Raw genomic sequence first — 23,916 nt, 5'->3', positions numbered from 1 at the left:
GTATTTCATGTGGAAAGCAAGGTCCTAGAGTCTGGAGGAAGGGTGGAGAAGTTCATAGCCCAAGTTGCTTGAAGTCCAGTGTTAAGTGTCCACAGTCTGTGATGATTTGGCGTGCAATGTCATCTGCTGGTGTTGGTCCACTGTGTTTTTTGAAAGCCAAAGTCACTGCACCCGTTTACCAAGAAATTTTAGAGCACGTCATGGTTCCTTCTGCTGACCAGCTTTTTAAAGATGCTGATTTCATTTTCCAGCAGGATTTGGCACCTGGCCACACTGCCAAAAGCACCAAAAGTTGGTTAAATGACCATGGTGTTGGTGTGCTTGACTGGCCAGCAAACTCACCAGACCTGAACCCCACAGAGAATCTATGGGGTATTGTCAAGAGGAAAATTGCAGATGAGCTGAAGGCCACTGTTAAAGAAACCTGGGCTTCCATACCATCTCAGCAGTGCCACAGACTCATCACCTCCATGCCACGCCGAATTGAGGCAGTAGTTAAAGCAAAAGGCCAAGTATTGAGTACATATACAGTAAATAAACATACTTTCCAGAAGGCCAACAATTCACTAAAAATGTTTTTTTTTTTTTTTTTTTTTTTTTTTTTTTCTTATGAAGTATTCTAATTTGTTGAGATAGTGAATTGGTGGGTTTTTCTTAAATGTGAGCCACTTTCCTTGACACGTGTGTGTGTGGTGGCTCTTGATGCCTTGACCCCAGCCTCAGTCCATTCCTTATGAAGTTCACCCAAATTATTGAATCGATTTTGCTTGACAAGCCTCTCAAGGCTGCGGTTGAATTACTGAAATAAACAAACTTTTCCACAACATTCTAATTTACTGAGATGCACCTGTATATATTTTTCATACTGGCTGAAAGTTTGAAATAATTAAGATTTTAAAAGAAGATTCTTCTGCCCACCAGGGCAGTATTTATTTGATCAAAATGTAGTAAAAACAGTAATAATGTGAAATATTATTACAATTTAAAATAACTGTTTTCTACGTGAATATGCTGTAAGTTGTAATTTATTTTTGTTATCAAAGTTGAATTTTAGCACCATTACTCCAATGTCACATGATCCATCAGAAATCATTCTAATATGCTGAAAACAGTTGAAAACAGTGTTGAAAACAGTTGTTCTGCTTCATATTTTTTTTTGTGGAAGCTGTGATACTTTTATTTCATTCAAGATTATTTGATGAATAGAAATAGAAATCAAATTTTCTGTAGCATTATAAATGCTTATTTTTGTTCAATTCAATGCATTTTAATGCATATTAATGCAACCTATACTGTCATTTACAATGAGAAATGTTTCTTGAGCAGCAAATCAGCATATTAGAATGATTTCTGAATGATCACTGAAGACTGGAGTAAAAATTCAGCTTTGATCATAGAAATAAATTACATTATAACATATATTCAAATCGAAAACTGTTATTGTAAATTGTAATAATGTTTCACAATTTTACCGTTTTTGCTGTATTTTTGATCAAATAAGTAAAGGAAATAACAAGGTTTACAGATTTTGAGTTATCTATCTGAAACACACTCCAATCCCTAAGTATTAAAATGCAGTATAGTCTGCAAACAGCAGCCTGTAATTTTTAAGTGGCCATCCTTCCTTACGGATGTTTCCATATGGCTAATGTTCGCTCATTTCTGCTCTAAAGGTCCACTTTGCCTTTGAGATATTAAGCGTCTTGCAATTTGTTTTTAGTGCGATATGAATCATAGCCTGCCATAATCACTTAACCTGCTCCCGAGATTTGAGTTTCTCCCCGCTGACAGCCATTTTCCACGTTCTTAATCATTCCTCCTCAAATCAATTTAATCTCCGGGAAACAATGTGCTCAGGCGTACCCAATAGACACTTCGCTGCCAGCGCGATGAGAAATGGCCTCCGTTGAGAGATGGTTAAAAAAAAAACGTAAGCGCTTCGACCTCTTCCATCTTCCCTCAGGCTCTCCGATTGGATGCGGCCCTCAGGTCGGCACCGCGGGCATCATGGGTATCTTCAGGCCTGTGAATGATGTTCTGGCAGGGAAGCGATGGATTATTTTTAAGAAGAAGCTGCCTCGTGGGCACGAGCAGCTCTGACAATATTGATTCTGGGGCACGTGGACTTACCAAGAAACTCTTTTAATATTTAATTGTTGCTCTCAGCATGTACTGATGGGATTGGCTTTTGCCTTAGGTGCACTGCAAATTAAATGAGGAAAATGCAAAGTATATTTAAATAGGCTTGTCATTTAGGGAGTTTCAGCTAAAGTCAACAAGTAAACAAATGGTAGAGCAGCTCCTCCGGGGCAAAGCCGAACCAGGTCACTCGCTATTGTGAGGATTTTCGGGGAAAATAAAAGCTAATGTGAGAAACTGCCAAGTTTGAAGGAGTTGCTTGTGTTCGTTAGATGTCAGTAATGAGTGCACAGTTGATTTCTGAAATGTGTGTCTCTGAAGATGATGACATTTTGATGGCTTCTAAGGAAAATTTTGTGGTGTACACGATATGAGTCAAACATTTGGAATAATTAGGATTTTATGTGTATTAGTCTTGTATGTGCACCAAAGTTGCATTTATTAAAAAAAAAAAAAAAAAAAAACAGTAAAATTGTGAAATATTTTTACAGTTTAAAATATGTGTTTTCTACTTGAATATACGTAAACTGTAATTTATTTCTGTGATCAAATCTGAATTTTCAGCATCATTACTCCAGTCTTCAGTGTCACATGATCCTTCAGAAATCATAATAATATGCTGATTTGCTGCTCAAAAACATTTCTGATTATTATCAGTGTTGAACACGGTTGTGCTGCCAAATATTTTATTTAATTTTATTTTATTATTTATTATTTTTTTTATTGTTTTTGTGGAGGTTGTGATACATTTATTTATATAGCACTTTTTTGGAAAATAAATCTTGTGTAACAGTGTAAATGTTGTAACATTTTAAAAGTTTCCAAAAACATTCATTAAGAAACAAGAAATGTTTCCAACATTAAAAATAGTAAAAACCATTATTACTGAACACCAATAATAATTTAGCAGCAATTTAGCATATTAGAATGATTTCTGAATGATCCTGTGACACTGAAGACTGGAGTAATGATTCAGAAAAATTCAGATCACAGTAATTAATTATATTAATAAAAATATATGTATATATAAATAAATAAAATCAACACATATTGATAATGATTTTGCTTACATTGACTGCAAAAATTTTAATTAAATAAAATTGAATTAATAAAAAAGAAACTTAAAATATAAAATATAGTAAAATAAAATAAAATGTAAGATAATTCAAGTAAAATTAAATAAATAAATAAATAAATAAATAAACAAACACATATTAAATGTGACAGCATTTAATATAAAACTGTTTTGCTTACATTGATTGCAATGAAATGTATGAAATTGTAATTAAATTAAATTTAAAAATAAAATAAATAAATAAATAAATATTTGTTGCCATTTGATTAATTTAATTAATTGATTTATTTATTTATTTTAAAAGGATGCATTAAATTGACCAAGTGACAGTGAGGACATTTATATGTTGCGAAATATTTCTATTTCAAATACTGGTTTTTATCAAAGAATTGTGAAACAAATGTATCAGTTTCCAAAAACAGTAATTAAGAAGCAAAAAATGTTTCCAACATAGATAATAATAATAATAAAAAAAATTATAACTGAACACCAATAATAATTTAGCAGCAATTTAGCATATTAGAATGTGACACTGTGTAATGATGCTGAAAATTAGTAATTAATTATATTTTAATATATATTCAAATAGAAGACACTTATTTTAAATTGTAAAAATATTGAACAATTTTACAATATTAAAAAAAAAAAAATGCAGCTTTGGTGCACAAACAAGACTAAAAAATATGAAATCCTAATATTTTAAATTGTAATAATATTTCACAATATTACTGTTTTTACTGCATTTTTGATTCAGTTAGCATTGCTGAGCTTAAGAGACTTCTTTCAAAAATATTTTTTAAAAATTGTAATTATTCCAAACTTTTGAACGGTAGTGGTTGTAAGTGTGTTGTTCAGTGGTTGCTAGGGTAGGCTGGTTGGTTGCTAGGGTGTTGCTAATTTGGTTGTAATCTGGGTGGTTCCCAACCCAAACATCATTTGAGCTGAATACAGTCTCTCAGACTTTATTCTACAGAAAGAAAGAAGATTCTAAAGAAAGAAGGTAATGAAAGTGCTTTTGTTTTTCATTTACAAAAAGAGAAATCTGCTGGAACTAGGTTGTAGCTGCAAATACGTGAAACTGACAATGACCCTTTACTGGCCATGAAAAGAAATAACAGCTTCTGTGCTTCTTTCTTTACTTTTTCAGCGCCTTAATATTTAATTGAGGTTCAGGATATAATGCAGGCGTGTATCTAATGACTACGGCTCTTTTGCATATTCATGAGGCCCTCATGAATTACACAGAAAGAGCAGAAACACAGACAACTTTGCCAAGTATTGAATGTAAAAGAAATGAGCAACTTTACCATGCCATTTCAGACTCCGAAACACACTGTGCTGTGATTTTAATGCTCAGAACTGTCTAAAGTCATGCTGCTGACTGATATTTTGTATTTTTAATGACATTTTTGCCGTCTAATTTCAGTCTGTTGTGATTCATTAATACGTTTAGTCATAGTCTTCCTCTTTATTTTTCTACAGTTGATGGGCGACTGATGTTTGTGAATTTTAAAACATGAAGTTAAGCATCTCAAATAGCACTGAAAATATCATTTATGTGAAATAGGGGCTAGTTGTCACAATTTATTTTAGTTTATACTAGTAAATATTTGTCAGGGTAACATTACTGTTGAAAGTCAATGTGTTTTTCACAACAATCAACACCTGTAAATTAACATGCCCCACTATTAATCATATTATTTTTGCTAAAAGGACAAAACGTATTTATGTAACAGAAATAGTAACCAAAAAGACAAAATTATTTTTTGAAAATTATTTAATAAAAATTAAATAATAAAATAAAAAATAAAATGTAGTGTGTAATGTAGTAATAAATAAAAATAAAATGAAGTAGATAGATAGATAGATAGACAGATAGATAGATAGATAGATAGATAGATAGATAGATAGATAGATAGGTAGATAGATAGATAGATAAACACATATATTAAATGACAATATATTGATAAAACTATTTTGCTTACATTGACTGCAAAAATGTATATTAAATTAATAAAAAAAGAAAAAGTAAAATAAATAAATAAAATAAATAAATAAATAAACACATATATTAACATATATATTATATGTGACAACATATTGATAAAAATATTTGGCTTACATCGACTGCGAAAATGTAAATTAAACGTATAAATATTTAAGAAAAATAAAATAAAATGTCAAATAAATCAAATCAAAATAAATAAATAAAACACTATATTAATATATATATATATATATATATATATATATATATATATATATATATATATATATTATAATATTATATACAATTTAAATTTAATTAAATTAATAAAAAAATAATGATAAAATAAAATGTAAAATAAATAAAATCTAATAAAAATAAAAAAATGATTGACTGCAAAAATGTTAAATAAATTAATAATAAAGAATAAATGTAATTAAATTAAAGTAAATGTTGACATGTCGACTTTAATTTAATGTATAATTAATTAATTTATCTTTTTTATTTTTTTATTTTTCCAGCAGATTTTAAGCCAGTAAAACCAAACTACTGCCTGTCTTTTATTCTAAAGGTTGTTGTATCTGTTTCTTGCTGAGCAATTAGTGTTTTAGTATTAAAGGTAAACAAACAAACAAACACATTTGTGTTTGCCTTTCCTTTGGTCATGTGTTGAATGCTTTCAATTCTTTATTTCTGTCAGTACTTTGAGAGGTTGGTCTGTCGTTTCATGTTTTTAAAGATTTTTTCATACTGTTTCAGTCAAGTGAGGTTCTTGTTTATTAGATGTCTTTTGTTAAAGCTGTTTTTCCCTATTAGTCCACTTTTCCCTTTCAAACATGATTTGCATTTTGAATTCATGAGTGATTTTTGCAAAATGCAGATGCAAAACAAAGTGCTCTTATGTTAAGGGCAGATAATATTACAGTTATGCAAATTTAACAGATTATTATGCAGATGCTATTAGCAGAACAAATATTTTTCTGTAAAAATGTTTTATATAGCTAAAATTTTTTTTTTTTAATATACAAAAAATACAAGTTCATAGAGATTCATGCACAAACGTTAAAAGTTCTGGTATAATGGCTTCATCACCTGTTTTAGTGTGAAAAGGTGGGAACTGTACGTGTTATCTACGTGTTAGCACAGCTCTCCTTAAAAAGCTCTGAGCTGAGGTGTTGTCAAAGACAAAGTTTTTTATGATTATGGATTTATGCAAATCACAAGGCAAAAGTATAAGCGACAGCCTTAGCGAGCACTGCGGATTTTAATAATAATAATGCAGATTTTATTGTTCCATTATCTGAAACTTCATTTCCTTTTACATTGAAAGTCAAAAACAGCATTACGGAGGTTGATGTGGCAAAATTAAGATCCACAATTGTTCTCTCACCAGATTACAATAATTGCCCATATTTGTCTTTAGGATTCATAAATTATGGAAGGCTCATTAATAATACAAAGGCTTACTCTCAGCACTAATGCGAGCAAAGAAACCTTTCTCTTCCCTGTAGTGCTAAATTAACAACATTTTTTGTTCTCGCGCGGCAGGCGGCCGCTGAGGCACGTAGAGGAGGGTTTGCTGTAATGGGTAACAGTAATCCAGATCATATTTAGAGAGACTTCTGTGCGTAATGGTTGCTCGCATCACATGCTGGTGAACTGTCACTCTAATGGCATCTAATGGCATGAAATATGAGCGCTAAAAGAGGAGAGCAATTGTCATTGCTGCATCACAACAAGCCAAATTAGGAAGTTTCATTACTGCAGTGCAGATGAGTCATGAAGAATGAAACTGCTGCTGATTCCCCTTTGTAATTAGGTTTTCATTATGATTTGGTGAGTGTTAATCAGTTTGTGGCATACAGTTGTTGTGCGACCTATGGAAATCCATTTCTGCCAGAGAATGCACAAATAAAAAAGGTAATTTTGACTTTTTATTTCAACATTTATTTATTTATTTGTTTATTGCAATTCTGAGAAAAAAAAAAAAAAAACAGTCAAAACTTTCAGATATAAATTTGCAATTGAGAAAAAAAAAAATTAAGATGTATACTTAGAATTCGCAAAATATAGACTCAGAATTTTGACTTTTTCTCTTGCAATTCAAAATTACATCAAGCTTTTGATTTTGATTAAACTGCAAAAATTTTGATTAAATTAATAAAATAAATAAATAAATAAATCAAAAATAAAATAAAGTAAATAGAAAATAAATCAAATAAAATTAAATAAATAATAAATAAATAAATAAAACACATATATTAAATGTGAAAATATATTGATAATACCATTTTGCTTACATTGCCTGCAACAATTTATAATAAAAAATAAATAAATAAATAAAATCAAAAATAAAGTAAAATTAAATTAAATGACAGAAATAAAACAAAATAAAATAAAATAAAATAAAAAATTAAAATTAAGATGTGTAGTCAGAATTTTGACTTTTCTCTTGCAATTCAGAATTTACATCAAGCTTTTGATCCCCCCCCCCCCCCCCCGAATATAGCATAAAAATGTCATTGCATTTTTAATTTAATTTTTTGTTTTTGTTTTGTTTTTTGTCACAGTTCTGACTTTTCTCTCCAATTTTGATATAAGCTCTCAATTCTGAGAAAAAAAGAAGAGAAAAAAGCTCAGAATTGTTACTTTTTTTCTTGCGATTCAGAGTTTACATCAAGTTTTTTTCTTCTAACATGGAATTAAAAAAAAGTTAATTGCATTTTTTTTAAATCTCAGTTCTCTGTAAAAATAAATAAATAAATACTAAATTCTATGTTTTTCTCCAATTCTGATATAAACTCTCAATCCTGAGAAAAAAAGAAGAAAAAAATGATTTTCAAGATGTATACTTAGAATTCTGAGAAAAAGAATCTAAATTCTGAATCTAAACATAAACTCAGATTTGACTTTTTTTTTTCTTGCAATTCAGAGTTTATATGAATTTTTTTTTTTATAACATGGAATTAAAAAAAGGTTATTACAACTTTTTTTTTAACCTCACAATTCTTTGTTTTCCATTTCTGATATAAACCAAAAAAAAAAACAAAAAAAAACAAACAAAAAAAAAACTGCAAGATACAAATTCACAGTTACCTTCAATATAAACTTAGAATTCTGACTTTTTTTATTGAAATTCAGAATTTACATCAAGTTTTTAATTCTTTTATGGGTTTTTTTGTATGTCTCACAATTCTAATTCTGATATTAATTCACAATTCTGAGCAAAAACAACAACAACAACATAATTTCATGATGTATACTTAGAATTCTGAGGGGAAAAAAAACATTCTGAATCTAAATATAAACTCAGAATTGTTTTGTTGTTGTTGTTTTCTTGCAATTCTGGGGGGAAAAAGACAGAACTTGGAGATGTAAAATCAGAATTCTGAGGGGGAAAAAATCACCATTTTGAGATATAAACTTGAAATTGTAAGATATGAACTCAAAATTCTGACTTTTTCTAGCAATTGAGTTTCTGACACAGAATAAAAAAATAAAAGAGATAACTGTGACTTTGTGTCTCACAATTCTGACTTTTTGCATGCAGTTGTGACTTTATATCTTACAATTTGGACTTTTCTTCTCAGAATTGCAAGATATAAATTGTTTATCTTGTTGATCTTGCAACTCTGAATTATGAGAAAAAAAGACAGAACTGCAAGATACAAATTCACAGTTACCTTTTTTATTATTCATAACAACCAACGAAGTCATTTATACTTCCTCTTTGTATTTGCTAATGTTTTAAAAGTCTCTTCTGCTCACCAAGACTACATTTATTTATACAAAAATATAGTAATATCAGTAATATTGTTAAAGATTATTACTGAAAACAACTGTTTCTATTCGAATACATTTTAAAATTTTATTTCTGTGATGCAAAGCTGATTTTTTTCTTTTGTAACATTATAAATGTTTTCACTGTCACTTTTAGATCAGCCCTATATGTACACTTTTCCCTTAGTTCTATTCATTGCATTTTAAATGCATTGCACTTTGACTGTTTTTGTCTAATAATGTATGTATTACACAAATGCACTACTTATTATTATGCATGCATTTGTGTGCTGAAGTCTAAACCCTAACCAAACTTTTAAGCAATTATAGCTTGCAACATTAAAAAACGAGCTTGTTTTACCTTTAAAGCGAGAGAAGCCCCTGTAGCACGCCTTGCCTAATAAGAAAAGATAGGAAATATTGCTGACTTCTGCTTAGTTAGCGCTAACAAAGCCCTGAGCGTAACACACACACGCTGGAAAAGCGCGCCATGACCGAGGGCTGCTAGTTTATTGTGATCAACTAATAAATATCTGGAGCCTGAGATATGATAGTTAGTTGTTTATCTGCACAAACCATATTTAGTTTCCGAGAAAGATGCTATTTTGCGTCTGGAAAGAACAGAACAACAAGACTATTAGCAGGGTTGCAACCTCATGTAAACATTCCTGAGGCTAAAAGCAAATAAATGCACATCAAAGTGTGCTGCGTGTTTCCTCCGTGTCGCTTTTTCTCCGCTTTATTTTATCTTTGTTCTCCAGACCATTGCTGAAGCATCATTAGTGGCGTTCGGGAGCCGTTGCCGTCGGGATGCAGCATTTGTATGCATCCAGCAGCTCTGGCAGAACACCGGTCACCTCCTGTTGATCCGGTTATGTGATTTATTTCTTACAGGGCGAGGAGCACAAGATGCTCCGCAAGGCTTGTTTTCTCCTTCTTCTTTTTTTTCTTTTTTCTGGGCTCTTATTTCTTCGCTGGAGAACAAGTGGTGACAGAGCATCATGGAGGGCGTCCTTGACTCTGTGGAAACCTGGTGCTGTTTATTAGTTTGACTGCTTAATCTGGGGTTGAGTTAGCAAGTTTTCCAGCAGATACTTTCTGAAGGGTAGGTGTGCACAGAAATGAGCAATGCAGTAGGAAGGTGATGGAAATACACCATTATGGGAGGAAAGGCGTCCGTGTTGGCGGACATTGAAAAGTAGCTGTATATTCTGACAAAATAAAATGTTTGCAGCCAACCTGTGAGTCGCAAATATTTCACAAAATTATAGTAGATGTTTTGCCAGTGATCGATTTTTATTGGATGCTGTAAAAGCATGAAATGGACTTATATTTTTCCTGTCTGCCACCTTTGACATCACAGCTCAGGACAGTTTCTGGTAAATTACTATGAAACATTACAATTATTGTTAAAGCTTTTATTAAAGGTACACTTAGTACTTAGCACTTTTTTGTTGTTGCTAGGTCTTATAAATAAAGGTAAATTAAAATAAAAGAAAAATCATCAATATGATTTTAGAAAATATAAATATAATCTTTATTTACTTATTTATTTGATTATACAAAATCATTAAAATAAATAAACTAAGTAAACAAGAAGTAAAAAGTAAATTTAGATTAAAATTAGAGAAAGAATATTGTAGTTTATTTATTTAGATATTTTAATTAAATTACAATTTCATGAAAATAAAGAAGTCATTTATTTATTTATTTATGCAAAAATCACTAAAATAACAAAAACAAAAAGTAAAAAAAAAAATCTAAATTCTAAAGAAAACAAAATTATAATTTAATGTTTTAATAAATTAAACATTCATGAAAATAAAAAGAAACTTTTTATTTATTTTTTTTTTTTTATTTAAGAGTAAACAAGAAGTAAAAAATAAATTCTAGATTAAAATTACAGAAAAAAATAGTTACTTTATTAATTAAAAATTCATGAAAAAAAAATTGTTCATTCATTCATCCATTTATTCACAGTGTTATTTTAGTATCACTAATATCCATTATATAGTTTTTAATATTTCGAATTAGTTTTTATTTTTATTTTTTCTGTATATTTTAAATGTGTGTTTTATTAGTTTATTTGGGTAAAGGTATAATAAGTACAAATATTATTAGCTTTTTATATTAAAAAAAAAACAAACAAAAAAAAAACAAATATATATATATATATATATATAGTTATATATATATATATATATATATATATATATATATAGTTATATAGTTTGTTTTAAGCATTTGATTAATAATGTCTCAAAGATTTATTTATTTATTTATTTATTTATTTATTTATTTATTTATTTATTTATTTATTTTATATATGTGTTTTATTAGTTTATTAAAACGTAGAATAATTACAAATAGCTTTAGTTATTTTATGTTTAAAAAATATTTTATATCTTTTATTTTTTATTGTTTGTGGAAAACCTTTCAGGATTTGATAAATAAAGTAATTGCTGAAAGATTTTTTTAATTATTTATTTAATTATGTATGTATGTTTTTATTTATTTATTTCATTTATTTTTACTATATATATATATATATATTTCATTTATTTTTACATATTTTTACTGGCATTGTAACAGTTATGTAACCGTGCTAAAATTGTAAAAAAAAAATCACAAAATTCAAGATAAATAAAATGAATGAATGAATAAATAAATAAATAATAATAATAATAATAATAATAATAATAATAATTATTATTATTATTATTATAAACCTATTCTGTTATAAATGTTCAGTTAAGCTTATTGGTGTCTGAAAACATAATTCAGTTAGCCAAAATGCTTAATAAATGAGAGGTTTACAAGCTTAAAAAAAAAAAAAAACATCCATTCCAGTTCTGTGGAAATATGTACACTTTCTACAACGTTGTGTGTATTTTGTGTGGGCTTGATAAGAAGTGTCAGTATAAAGTCCAAGAGAGATGAAGAAGAGCCAGTGAGATGTAAATAAAACCTCATGAAGCGCAGTTTTGATTGAAGAGGTTTGTTTGACCAGAGTCTTGAGCTTTAGCCGCTTCACCAGAGCAGGCACACAGAGGTTAAACCGACAGCATCGCAGATTTCAAAAGCGTTTTCAGATCCTCGCAAGATTGTGCACCTGGAATGGAAAAGTAAAAAGAAGACCTGACAAAATATCAGGCTATTGTGTCTGTTGGGATTTGCAGTCTTTCGAGTTTTTCCACTTAGATGAATGAAACATCAAAGGCAGCCATTCACAGCTGCCGTTTGCAGAGTGGACTCATTTCAGCCGGGATCAAACATACATTCTCTGACTGCTGGTCTTCAACAGACACCACGCTCCTTATGTGTGTGTGTTCAAACAGGAACAAGTTGGAGAAGCAGTGTGAAGAAGGGAAGAAAGCCCTAGTGTTCATTGAGTCTCATCGATCCGGCAGAAGAGCAGCAGAAGTTGCTGGAGATTCAGAACATTCAGTGGTGGTCAAACTGCATCCTTTACCACTAAATCACTGCACTTTATTACTGTGGTCAAATAAAACCACATGACGAAGAACATACACTTTAAAAATCTAAACTATGATATTAACAAACCTTTTCTACACAAAAATATTGTCAATTTTATCATCAAAATCACTGAAATATGCCATATGAATTGTCAAATATTGATATGAAATGAATAATTGTGATTCTTGAAACTGATAAGTATCGTTTCTTCATGCAATGTAACAAAAATATTGAATATATTTTAAAATTTGAATTTTAAATTCAAATACTTTTTTTTTTTTCTTTTTAGGGTTCATAAATTAAAAAAAATAATAATAATTACTTTTAAGATATATGATTATGCATCTTGATGAAACCTGTAGACTATAGTCTTTAATTTACCAAATAAATTAATAAAAAATAAATTAATTCATTAATAATAAATAACATGTATTTTGTTGGATTCTTTTAATGACAAACTCATTCATTTATTCAGAGAATTAAGCTAGTATAGGTATCAGCTGATATTTGCAAAGCTGTTTTATTTTATTTTATTTTATTTTATTTTATTTTATTTCAGTTTTTTTCATTTATTTTGAGGTTTTTTATTTATTTTTATTTTTATTTTTATTTTTATTTTTTTGTGAGTGTAGTGATGAACCATAATGATTCCAGTATGAAATGACAGGATGCAAATCCAATCACAATTATATATGCAAATGAATGCAAGAAAAAAGACCAATCACATTTCAAAATGCAAATATTATGCTGACATAATAATCAGTTACAATAAATTAAATTGGCAAAAATGAACATAAGTCAATTAATATATATTAATCTGTCTATATTTAGTAATTTTAGTACTTCAGCTTACACTTATTTTAAGTAGCTGCCAAGACAACATTTAAAACATTTTAAGTTTTCCATCTTATATTTTTATTTTATGTTGTCTTATTTCAGCTTTATTTATTTTAAGGTTGAAATTTTTTATTTTATTTTATTTTATTTTATTTTATTTTATTTTATTTTATTTTATTTTGTGATGCACTGTAATGATTCTAGTATGAAACACTTTAAGTCAAGTGACAGACAGGATGCAAATCCAATCACAATTATATATGCAAACGAATGCAAGAAAAAAGACCAATCACATTTCAAAATGCAAATATTATTCTGACATCATCACAATCAGTTCAGTTGGCAAACATTAACGTAAGTCAATTAATACATATTAATCTGTCTATTTTTAGTCATTTTAGTACTTTAACTAACACTTATTTCAATTACTTGCAAAGACAACATTTAAAACATTTTTTCCATCTGATATTTTTATTTTATATTATCTTACTTCAGCTTTATTTATTTATTTTGAGGTTGAAAAATTAATTTAATTTTTTTTTTTTTTACTCAGCTGAGTTTAGAAGGCTGTTTCTAGATAACTGTGAGATAAAGTTTAAAAAATGAACACTTCAGGTCACGAAAAATGTTGCAGTTTTGAGATATAAAATAACAATTTTGAGAATTTGCAATTAACCCCTTACACCCTAAAGGTATTTGAATGATTTCATCTTTGTTCTTTACTTGAAAGCTTTTGTTTGTAATAAATCAGCTGGGTTTTTATGTGTTTCATGTGTCAGAGCTGTGGTGCAATGGTTTATGGATGCAGGTTTGAATCTGGTCAGCATCGTTTGTCCCGCTCCTAGCCATCAATAAAAATAAATAATTTGCACCACAAGTTGAGAAATTCAATACTGGCGCAGGATACAAGTCGACTGATTTTATTCTCGGCCTGTGAGTTTTCTGAGCCGCCGCGGCCCGTCTCAGAGGAGACACGTGTTGCTGAGACAACAGGCAGAACAGAGCGCTACTTCCTGTTACACACACACACTCGCGCAGAGCACCTGCAGTCACAGGAAAACCACTGACCTTCCATGTGGTGAAACACTGGAGTAATCCATCTTCAGGATGCTGAGTGTGGCCGATGGCTTTCAGACCCTCACTGCTGCTGCTTCGCTTCAGTACATGACGCATTATCACAAGGACAATGCACTGATGTGTGTATTTGGATCAGTCTTCAACATCTATTTCTTATTTCACTGTACATTACAATATGGATGAGCACAGTGTGAAACCGTGTACTGCTCGTACTGTTTTCACAGTGGATATGCACTGAAAAAATAAATACATACATACATAAAAAGGTAAATAAATAAACAAAACAAAGATATTTAGATTAGGTTTTACAAGAAAATACTTCAGTTTTTATACTTCAAAAATGCATTTTTTCTTTGTAATTATTTATGAAATTTCAGAGAAATGTTTCAAAGCAAGTATACCATTTACATTTTTGCATTAATTGATTTTTAAACAATTTTAAAACAAAAATTATTGGAGTTTTATAAGGAAACACTATTTCAATTTTCTCCAAAGTTTCACTTTGCTTTGTAGACTGAAAGTTATTAGCAATTTTCTTCACTGTTTCAGGTTTAATTCAGTGTGTTACTTGCTATTTCTTTATAATTAAATTGTGAAATTTACTAGCATTTTGTGAGTGAAAATTGTTTCTAATACTACTAAATACTACACAATTTTATATTTTTATATTTTATATATTTATATATATATATATATGTATATATATATAGTGATATTTTTCTTACAATATTGCATCAGTTGGTTTGTTCAGTGTAAACAAAATCATTTTTTATTGTAGTGAATTTTAAAAGTAAATACTGTTCTGGTGTTTCTACTGTAAAATGTAATGTTAATTCAGTGTGTTTCTTGTCATTTCCTGTAATTAATTAATTATTTTTTAAATTTATTTTTATTTTTTGCTATTTATTGTACATTAATTTAATAAATAAATAATAATAAATAATAAATAATACATTAATTTAAATAATACATTAATTTATCTAATTAATTTTTAGATTTTTACCCACAATATTGCATCAGTCGAATTTTTTTCAGTGTTGTAAACAAAATAATTTTAATTGTAGTACATTTTAAAAGTAAATACTGTTTTGGTGTTTCTACTGTAAAAATTCCATGTTAATTCAGTGTTTTTCTTGTCATTTCCTGTGTATTTTTTATTTTATTTTTTTTATAATTTATTGTACATTAATTTATTTAATTCATTTTTCAGATTTTTTACCACAATATTGCTTCAATGGATTTCTTTTAATGTTGTAAACTAAATAATTTCTGTTGTAGTACATTTTACAAGTAGATACTGTTTCTGCAATTCTACTTTAAACTGTCATGTTAATTCAGTTTTTTTTTTGTCATTTCTTTGTAATCAATTGTGATTTTTTTTTTTTTTTTTTTTTTCCAGATTGATTATACATTAATTTATTTAATTAATTTTGATATTTCCCCCACACACATTTTCCCCATGTACTGTACGACAATATTGCATCAATACGTCAGGCACATTTTTTTAAATTCATTAATTAATTAATTAATTTAATTTTCTATTATTTGTTACAACAATTTATGTTATGTTAAAATGAGAATCTCTCTCGATGACACACTGGGTTTCCGTTACGTTTGGCACAATATATCACTTATAATATTCTGACGTATCAAATTGTGATCTGTACTAATCTGAGGTAATCCTGTATATAGCATGAATTCAGTATGCAGATTTTCTGTATGTGTGAAATATCCACATGAGTATCAGTGTTGAACTGTAAATTGTGAATTGGCACTGTGATATTTGCCTAATTATATTCAGTTTCATCATTTGATTGACAGCACAGTCTACCGACATATATGGAAACCTCATATATTGGAATATTTCAATAAAATCCCTTTTTAAAAGACCAGATGCATTCAGCGTTTGTTGGGATTGAGCATTTACATACAAGAAAAAAATATGCTGGTTTTTCAGGGACACTGGTATAAATGCATGCACATTTGCAGTGAATAAATATGAATCAAAGCTAAATAAGCTGGAAAAGGTGAACTTTATAATACCCTCAGCAGTTTAACCATTCATGAGAAAGTGACCCGGGAAAGTCAAACCCTCATTTGCGAGGATCCCGCTGGTTATTATACCAGACTGTGTAGTGAGTCAGTTGTGAGAGATTCCCACAGGCTCAACGAAACACTGACAAATACTGAACTCATGCGTGCATGCAGAATGGGCTGTTTTATCTTTCTTTTTTCTTTCTATTCAGAAAGAAAGGGATCTTGAGGGAAAGAATTAAAATATATTTTATTTAAAGCAGATTAAGGTAATTAAGATGATATTACGATCAAATAATAGAGTATCACAACATGCAATCAATCGATCAATCAATCAATGTTAAGGACTGGATGCAGTACAATTAAGTAAAAAAAGTTTAATCTTGTTGATGTCATGCATAATTATATTAGTAGTAAAGATCATGATTTTCATGAAAAACATGAAAGCATTAACACTGAAACCAATTATTTCAAAAGACTTTGAAGTGAATATAGAATTTGAATTTTTGAATTTGCATTTTTATTTTTTATACTTATTCTTTACTCTATTTTCACTGTTATTTGATGTTATTTCAGTGATTTTTGCAATGCTGCAGCAATGAACACCATCAGTTAGTGTCCTGCCAATCTAATGCACATTTTCTCATACAAAATCCTTTGAATTGCATAAAAAAGGGCAAAGCATGACGAATAAATCAGATGCTGACAGCTTGAGCTTAGAGATTCCAGATCCAGGAACTCCCCAGGCAAAACTCTATGAGCCTCAGTGAATCCAGTCCGTGTTTTCTCTGTTCTGAAACTGGCCACTGGGCTGTGCGGTTTATCTGTGTATGTGTGTAAAAGAGGGAGACACCTTTCTTTCTTTCTTTCTTTTTCTTTCTTTCTTTCTTTCTTTCTTTCTTTCTTTCTTTCTTTCTTTCTTTCTTTCTTTCTTTCTTTCTTTCTTTCACTCACTTGCTCGCTCAACCTAAGCAACTGGAAAAAGCAATTGATAAGAAATGGAGAAAACATCAAAAACGTTTTTTTTTTTTTTTTTTTTTTTTCATCTGATGGGCAAGATATCTAATTTTTACATAAAATTACCATTATATTACTTTGTTAAAAAAATAGGAATAATTTTTATATAGGCTTTTTTTCTTTTAGTCTGTCATGCCTATTTTACATATATTCCATTGTGCAAAAAATAAAATGGCATTAAAATTGATTAAATCTATTGTTTATTTTATAAACTTTTTATTTTATAATATGATATTTTAAAATACTTATACATGAAACATTTTAAAACATTTAAATATTATATATTAAATATTTATTAATATTTATTAAATATTATTTCTTTCTTTCTTTCACTCGACATAAGCAATTGGAAAAAGCAACTGATAAGAAATGGACAAAACATCAAAAACATTTTTTTTTTTTGTGGTCTGATGGGCAAGATATCTAATTCCACATAAAATTACCATTATATTACTTTATAACATTAAAAATAAAAGATAAAAAAAAAATACAATAATATAAAATAGGAGTAAAACTTACATGATTAAAAAGTTAATTAATTTAATTAAGGTTTTAGATAAAAAAAAAACTATTAATATTAAATTTTTATTATTTTCTTTTAGTCTGTCATGCCTATTTTTACGTATATTTCATGGTGGTAAAATTAAAGTGGCATTAAAATTAAAATTGATTACGTCTATTAATGTTTATTTTATACACTTTTTTTATTTTATAAATACGTACATATAAAACATTTTAAAACAGATTACATTTTTAAATATTATATATTAAATATTTATTATTATTTATTAAGTATTCTTTCTTTCTTTCTTTCTTTATTTCTTTCTTTCGCTCAACATAAGCAGTTGGAAAAAGAAATTGACTTATAAGCAATGGACAAAACATAAAAAGTATTTTTTTTCACATGCAATTACCATTATATTACTTTGTGACATTAAAAATAAAAGACTAAAAATATTATGATTTAAAATGAGTAAGATTTACATAAAAAGTTAATTAATTTATATATAGGTATCTTTCTTTTAGTCAATGTCATGCATATTTAAACTTATATTTATACATACATTTCATATCAAATACAAAATTAAATTAAAAAAGGCATCAAAATTGATTACATTTATTAATGTTTATTTTATGTTTTATTTTATAATTAATATTTTAAAATTAATATAAATATTTTAAAACACTCATGTATAAAAACAGATTGCAATATATTATTCTTTCTTTGCTATTGATTTTTTAAGTTTAAAATGAGTTAAAATAAAAAATGAGTGCAAAAATTTTAAACATTAAAAAAGGTTATCATGCATATTTGTTTTTGCACTTTCTATAAAAAAACATGACAGAACGAATAAATCATTAAAATTGATTAAATGTATTATTATTGTACTTTTGTATGTTATAGTATTATGTATTTATTATTATCTCAGTAAAATGTGTTCTAGTTTTTGCTTCAGCACCTCCCAAAGCAAAACTCCGTGCGTTTTCACGAATCCAGTCCGTGTTTTTCCATGTTCTCACACTCGCCGCTGGGTTGTGCGGTTTGTCTGTGTTGGTGTGTGTGTGTGTGTGTGTGTGAGAGAGAGAGAGAGCAGCGAGGAGAGAGAGAGAAAGAGAGAGAGAGGGGATTGCTACTTTCTCTCCGCTGATAGAAACACACAGCAGAAGTTGAGAGCGCGCCGCTCCGGATCTATTCTGGAGGTTTCGCCGTTCCAATCACACGCGCGTTCGTTTTGAGCGGATCCGTCGGAGAATTCTGCTATGAACCGGATGCGACAGAGAGCGTGATTGATCATTGACGAGCGATTGAATGATTGAAACATTTGTCCACCTGCAGCTGGAGACGCCGGTGCGCTGAGCGCGTCTTGCGGGTTTTGCGCTTTTACGCATCGGCTGGATTTGCGCGCAGGAGGGATGTTGAAGACACCTGTCGTGGTTTTCACTTCTTTATCGCTTCTATTGTCGCTGTCATGTGCTGGAGATGTAAAATCGCGCAGCTGCGGCGATGTGCGCCAGGCGTTCACGACCAAAGGCTTCAGTCTCCATAATGTGCCACATCAGGAGATATCAGGTGAGGACGAGGTGCCAACATCGTGCCACATCACAAACTCTGGCGAAAAGCTCATTTATGCTTGCATTTCAGTTAGACTCGAGCGGAGAACAGCTTGTGGTTATGCAGAAGGTTTGCCTTAAAGTCCTATTGATCATTAATGGGCTTAATCGATGGTGATTTGAGGATGATTTACATATAATGAGCGAGAAAATCTGAACTCAGTCATTTGGATTTAGTGACTTGATCTTTGAAAACTTTTCCTACCACAGTTGCCTTCAGTGTTTATAGATATATAGACAGCATGGGGTCATTTGGCTATTGCATTCACAGAAATGCATGTTATTGAGCTGATATTTGGCACATTTTGTGTGCTTAATTGTTAAACCTCCACATTTTTGAGCATGCACGACTTGGACAAGTCGAAGAAGACTCAAATATTTCCCATATCAATTTAAAAAGTTATATTTTGATGTGCTTCTGATGATTTCCCTGTAAACTGTCTTTGCAAATCCGTATTTATAGCTCAAAATGACATGCATTCAGCTTAATAAGAGATATTAATGTGCGTATCATTTTGAGGTCCATTTATTAAACTATTGTAAAACTTTCTGCCCATGCAGAAATCCTGTAAAATCAAGATTTTCGTCTGAAATTGACTGAGACTGAAAACAGAAAAAGAAAGTTTTCTTTGGCAACGTACCGCCAGCCAAGTTCATAGTTAATGCAACTTTTTCACCTCAGATCTGAAGTTTGAATCTTAGCAGCTAAGAACAACACACTTTTGCATCATCACACACTAATATATAATATATATTTCTGTGCATTATGTCATCTCATAAACCGTCCAGCGAGTTTTACCCACACTGTAAGAGTTTTGCAGCTCTTCCTCCAATTAAAACCCACTCATGCAATATAAACAGCCCCAGTAGGTGGCCCTACTCACTCAGTAGGATGAGCCCCTGTTTAGCATTGGATTTATGGAGTCCTTAAGGCCATAGTGTAGCTTTAATTCATGCTCCATGCTGTGGCATAGATAGGCTTTTTTCTTTTTGTTATCTGTTGTGAAGTAATCACATTTGAGGGCTTCACCCAGTAAAAGCAGATTACCGCGCTAGGGACATAATGCAGAAGACGAGCGAACGTTTGAAAGGATGAGATAATGCAGTCATAATGTGCTTGATCCCACAGTACAGTTGCATTCGGCTTAAAATGACATTTGTTGCTCATTCTGACGGACGGATGTTGCATGGTTGTGATTATGGTGTTTTATTTCTGTGAAGGCCTTTTCAAATAAATTAAACATGCACATTGATTTAGACATTAGTTTGGTGGTGAATAATGTGAATAACGCTTGAATATTGGAGACTTGGGGACTGCAGAAGTGCTGAAATGGACCTGCGGGATTTGTATACATGCAGTGTTTTGTGCATTTCTAAAATAAGATTATTTTGTCTTTTCCCTGTGGATTCACCTGTGAGCATGTTGTCTGATGGTGGTTCTCCAAGGGCTCAGTCCCTGTGAGCATCTAGTGTGAATGTCTGTTGTTGATGTTGGTGCACATCTGTGTACAGTATATATGTATTCCCTCTGTTGCATCAGTGAGCCATAATATAATAGCATGCAGTAACGTATGCAAGAATACACATGCAATGCAAATTCAAATCAGTTTCAAATCAGTATTGCATTCAATAGGTTTTTCTTTTGAAAGTAATCTGTAGTTGTAGTGCTGTAAGATACTTGCTTATTCAGAAACTGCAGTACTGTAGCTGTTCTGTTCAATCTGTGTGTGTGTGTGTGTGTGTGTGTGTGTGTGTGTGTCGTGCACTGAAAAAATGTTGGTGTGGGATTTAATTCGAAACAGTTTTCACTCAGAAATTGCTACTATATTTCATACGTAATTGCAAAGTAGTAGGATAACACTAGAAAGACTGCAATAGTATTTCATTGTAAAACATACTCCAATGATCTTCATTTACAACTTAAAAAAAGGTTCTTTTACAGTGTTGGCTGCATATAAAGCAATACCAAAAACCATTCAGACTATTTGAAGTCATGCTTCAAAAAGTCTGAATGTCATTGCATTAGTTACAGAATACCAAAGCAAGTGCATTTTATTTTGAGTGAAAAACAGCTCATACACTTTTGCTTATATGAATGTGTTGAAAGTGAGGAGAACTGACTCCATTCATGCAGGGTAAAATGACTTATGATTGGACAAAACACCCTGCTTAAACCAGGTTTAACCACTAAGCTAGGATGAGGATTTTTTGGCACATGCCAGGCTTTGAGAGTATGTGGCTGATCAGCTAAACCACCTAGACTGGAAGACTGATTTAACCAGTTTTTAGCTAGAAAAGATGAAATTATGATGTTAGATTTGCAGAAAGGAACATTAAGATATTATTAAGCTGATACTAGGCTTCATTTGTGTGTTTAACGGTTAAACTTATGCATGTTTTTGCATGCACAAAGTTACAGACCACATCAACTTTGATTTGCAGATGATATCCAAGTAAACTGCCATTGCATGTTATAAATCAGTATATAAATAGCTCAAAATGAACACTTTTAAGACAAAAACCACAATTACATTCAGTTTAAATGTAGATATAATACAACATACCAAAGCAAGTGCTTTTTATTTGAATGAGAGATAGCTAAAGCACATAGTGAACACGTTGAACGTGAGGAGAACTGGCTTTATACATGCACTAAAAATCATTGAGGTGAAATGACTCATGATTAGACAAAACACCCCGCTTAAACCAGGTTTAACCACTAAGCTAGTAAAGCTGATGGGCCTTTGGCACATGCCAGGCTTAGAGAATATGTGGTTAATCAACAAACCCAGCTAAACTACCTAGACTGGAAAACTGATTTAACCAGTTTTCAGCTAGAAGAGATTAAATTAATGAATTCATACATGCACTAAAAATCATTGAGGTGAAATGACTCATGATTAGACAAAACACCCCGCTTAAACCAGGTTTAACCACTAATCTAGTTACGCTGAGGGGTTTTTGGCACATGCCAGGCTTAGAGAGTATGTGGCTGATCAACTAAACCAGCTAAACTACCTAGACTGGAAGACTGATTTAACCAGCTAGAAAAGATGAAATTATGATGTTAAATTTGCACATAAAGATGTTATTGAGCTAATATTGGGCTTCATTTGTGTTTAACGGTTAACTTATGCATATTTTGCATGCACGAAGTTACACTTGTACTCAGTCGTACAAACCACATCAACTTTTGATGTGATTTGCAGATGATATCCATGTAAACTGCCACTGCATATTATAAATCATTATATAAATAGCTCAAAAATTAACACTTTAAAGACAAAAAACACACTTTACATTCAGTTTAAATATAATACAGCGTACCAAAGCAGGTGCTTTTTGTTTGAATGAGGCATAGTTCAAGCACTTTTGTTCACAGTGAATGTGTTGAACGTGAGGAGAACTGACTTTATACATGCACTAAAAATCATTGAGGTAAAATGACTCATGATTAGACAAAACGCCCTGCTTAAACCAGGTTTGACCACTAAACTATTTAAGCTGAAAGTTTTTTGCCACATGCCAGGCTTAGAGAGTATGTGTCTGATCAACTAAACCAGCTAAACAGCTTAGTTAGACTGGAAGACTGATTTAACCTTTTTTAACTAGAAAAGATGAAATTATGATGTTAAATGTGCAGAAAGGCACATAAAGATGTTATTAAGCAGATATTAGGCTTCAGTTTAACTGTTAAACTTGCGCATATTGCACAAAGTTGCACTTGAGTCAGTCTTACAGACCACATCAACTTTGATTTGCAGATGATATCCATGTAAACTGACTTCATACATGCACAAAAAAATCATTGAGGTAAAATGAATCATGATTGGAGAAAATGCCCTGCTTAAACTGGATTTGACCACTAAACTATTTGAGCTGAGGGGTTTTTGCTTAGAGAGTATGTGTCTGATCAACTAAATCAGCTAAACAGCCTAGTTAGACCGGAAGACTGATTTAACCAGTTTTTAGCTAGAAAAGATGAAATTATTATGTTTTATTTACTGAAATGTACATAAAGATGTTATTGAGCTGTTATTGGGCTTCGTTTGTGTGTTAACGGTTAAACTTCTGCATTATTTTGCATGCACAAAGTTGCACTTGTACTCAATCTTACAGACCACATCAACTTTTGATGTGATTTGCAGATGATATCCATGTAAACTGGCATTGCATATTATAAATCATTAGACAAATGAACACTTTTAAAACAAAAACTACAATTACATCCAGTTTAAATATAGATGTAATACAGCATACCAAAGCAAGTGCTTTTTGAATGAAGCATAGCTCAAGCCCTTTTGTTAATAGTGAATGTGATGAACTTGAAGAGAACTGGCTTCATACATCACTAAAAATCATTGAGCAGTAAATATGACTC

General features: G+C 30.4%; 1 protein-coding gene across 2 annotated transcripts in view; it reads left to right on the top strand.

Moving 5' to 3' along the window:
* Nucleotides 1-19,019: 19,019 nt before the first annotated feature.
* The window catches only part of gpc6a (glypican 6a), a 265,587-nt gene continuing 260,690 nt past the window's right edge, over nucleotides 19,020-23,916 (top strand). The window contains exon 1 of one of the 2 annotated variants that reach the window (XM_051108184.1): nucleotides 19,020-19,494. In XM_051108184.1, coding sequence (XP_050964141.1) covers nucleotides 19,338-19,494 — 157 coding nt within the window. In that variant the 5' untranslated portion in view covers nucleotides 19,020-19,337. The remainder of the gene's footprint in view (nucleotides 19,495-23,916) is intronic. The other variant, XM_051108192.1, reaches the window with a different exon arrangement.

Source organism: Labeo rohita, chromosome 1 (genome assembly GCF_022985175.1).
Source record: "Labeo rohita strain BAU-BD-2019 chromosome 1, IGBB_LRoh.1.0, whole genome shotgun sequence".
NCBI lineage: Eukaryota > Metazoa > Chordata > Actinopteri > Cypriniformes > Cyprinidae > Labeo > Labeo rohita.
This window is presented reverse-complemented; position numbering and strand designations above follow the sequence as displayed.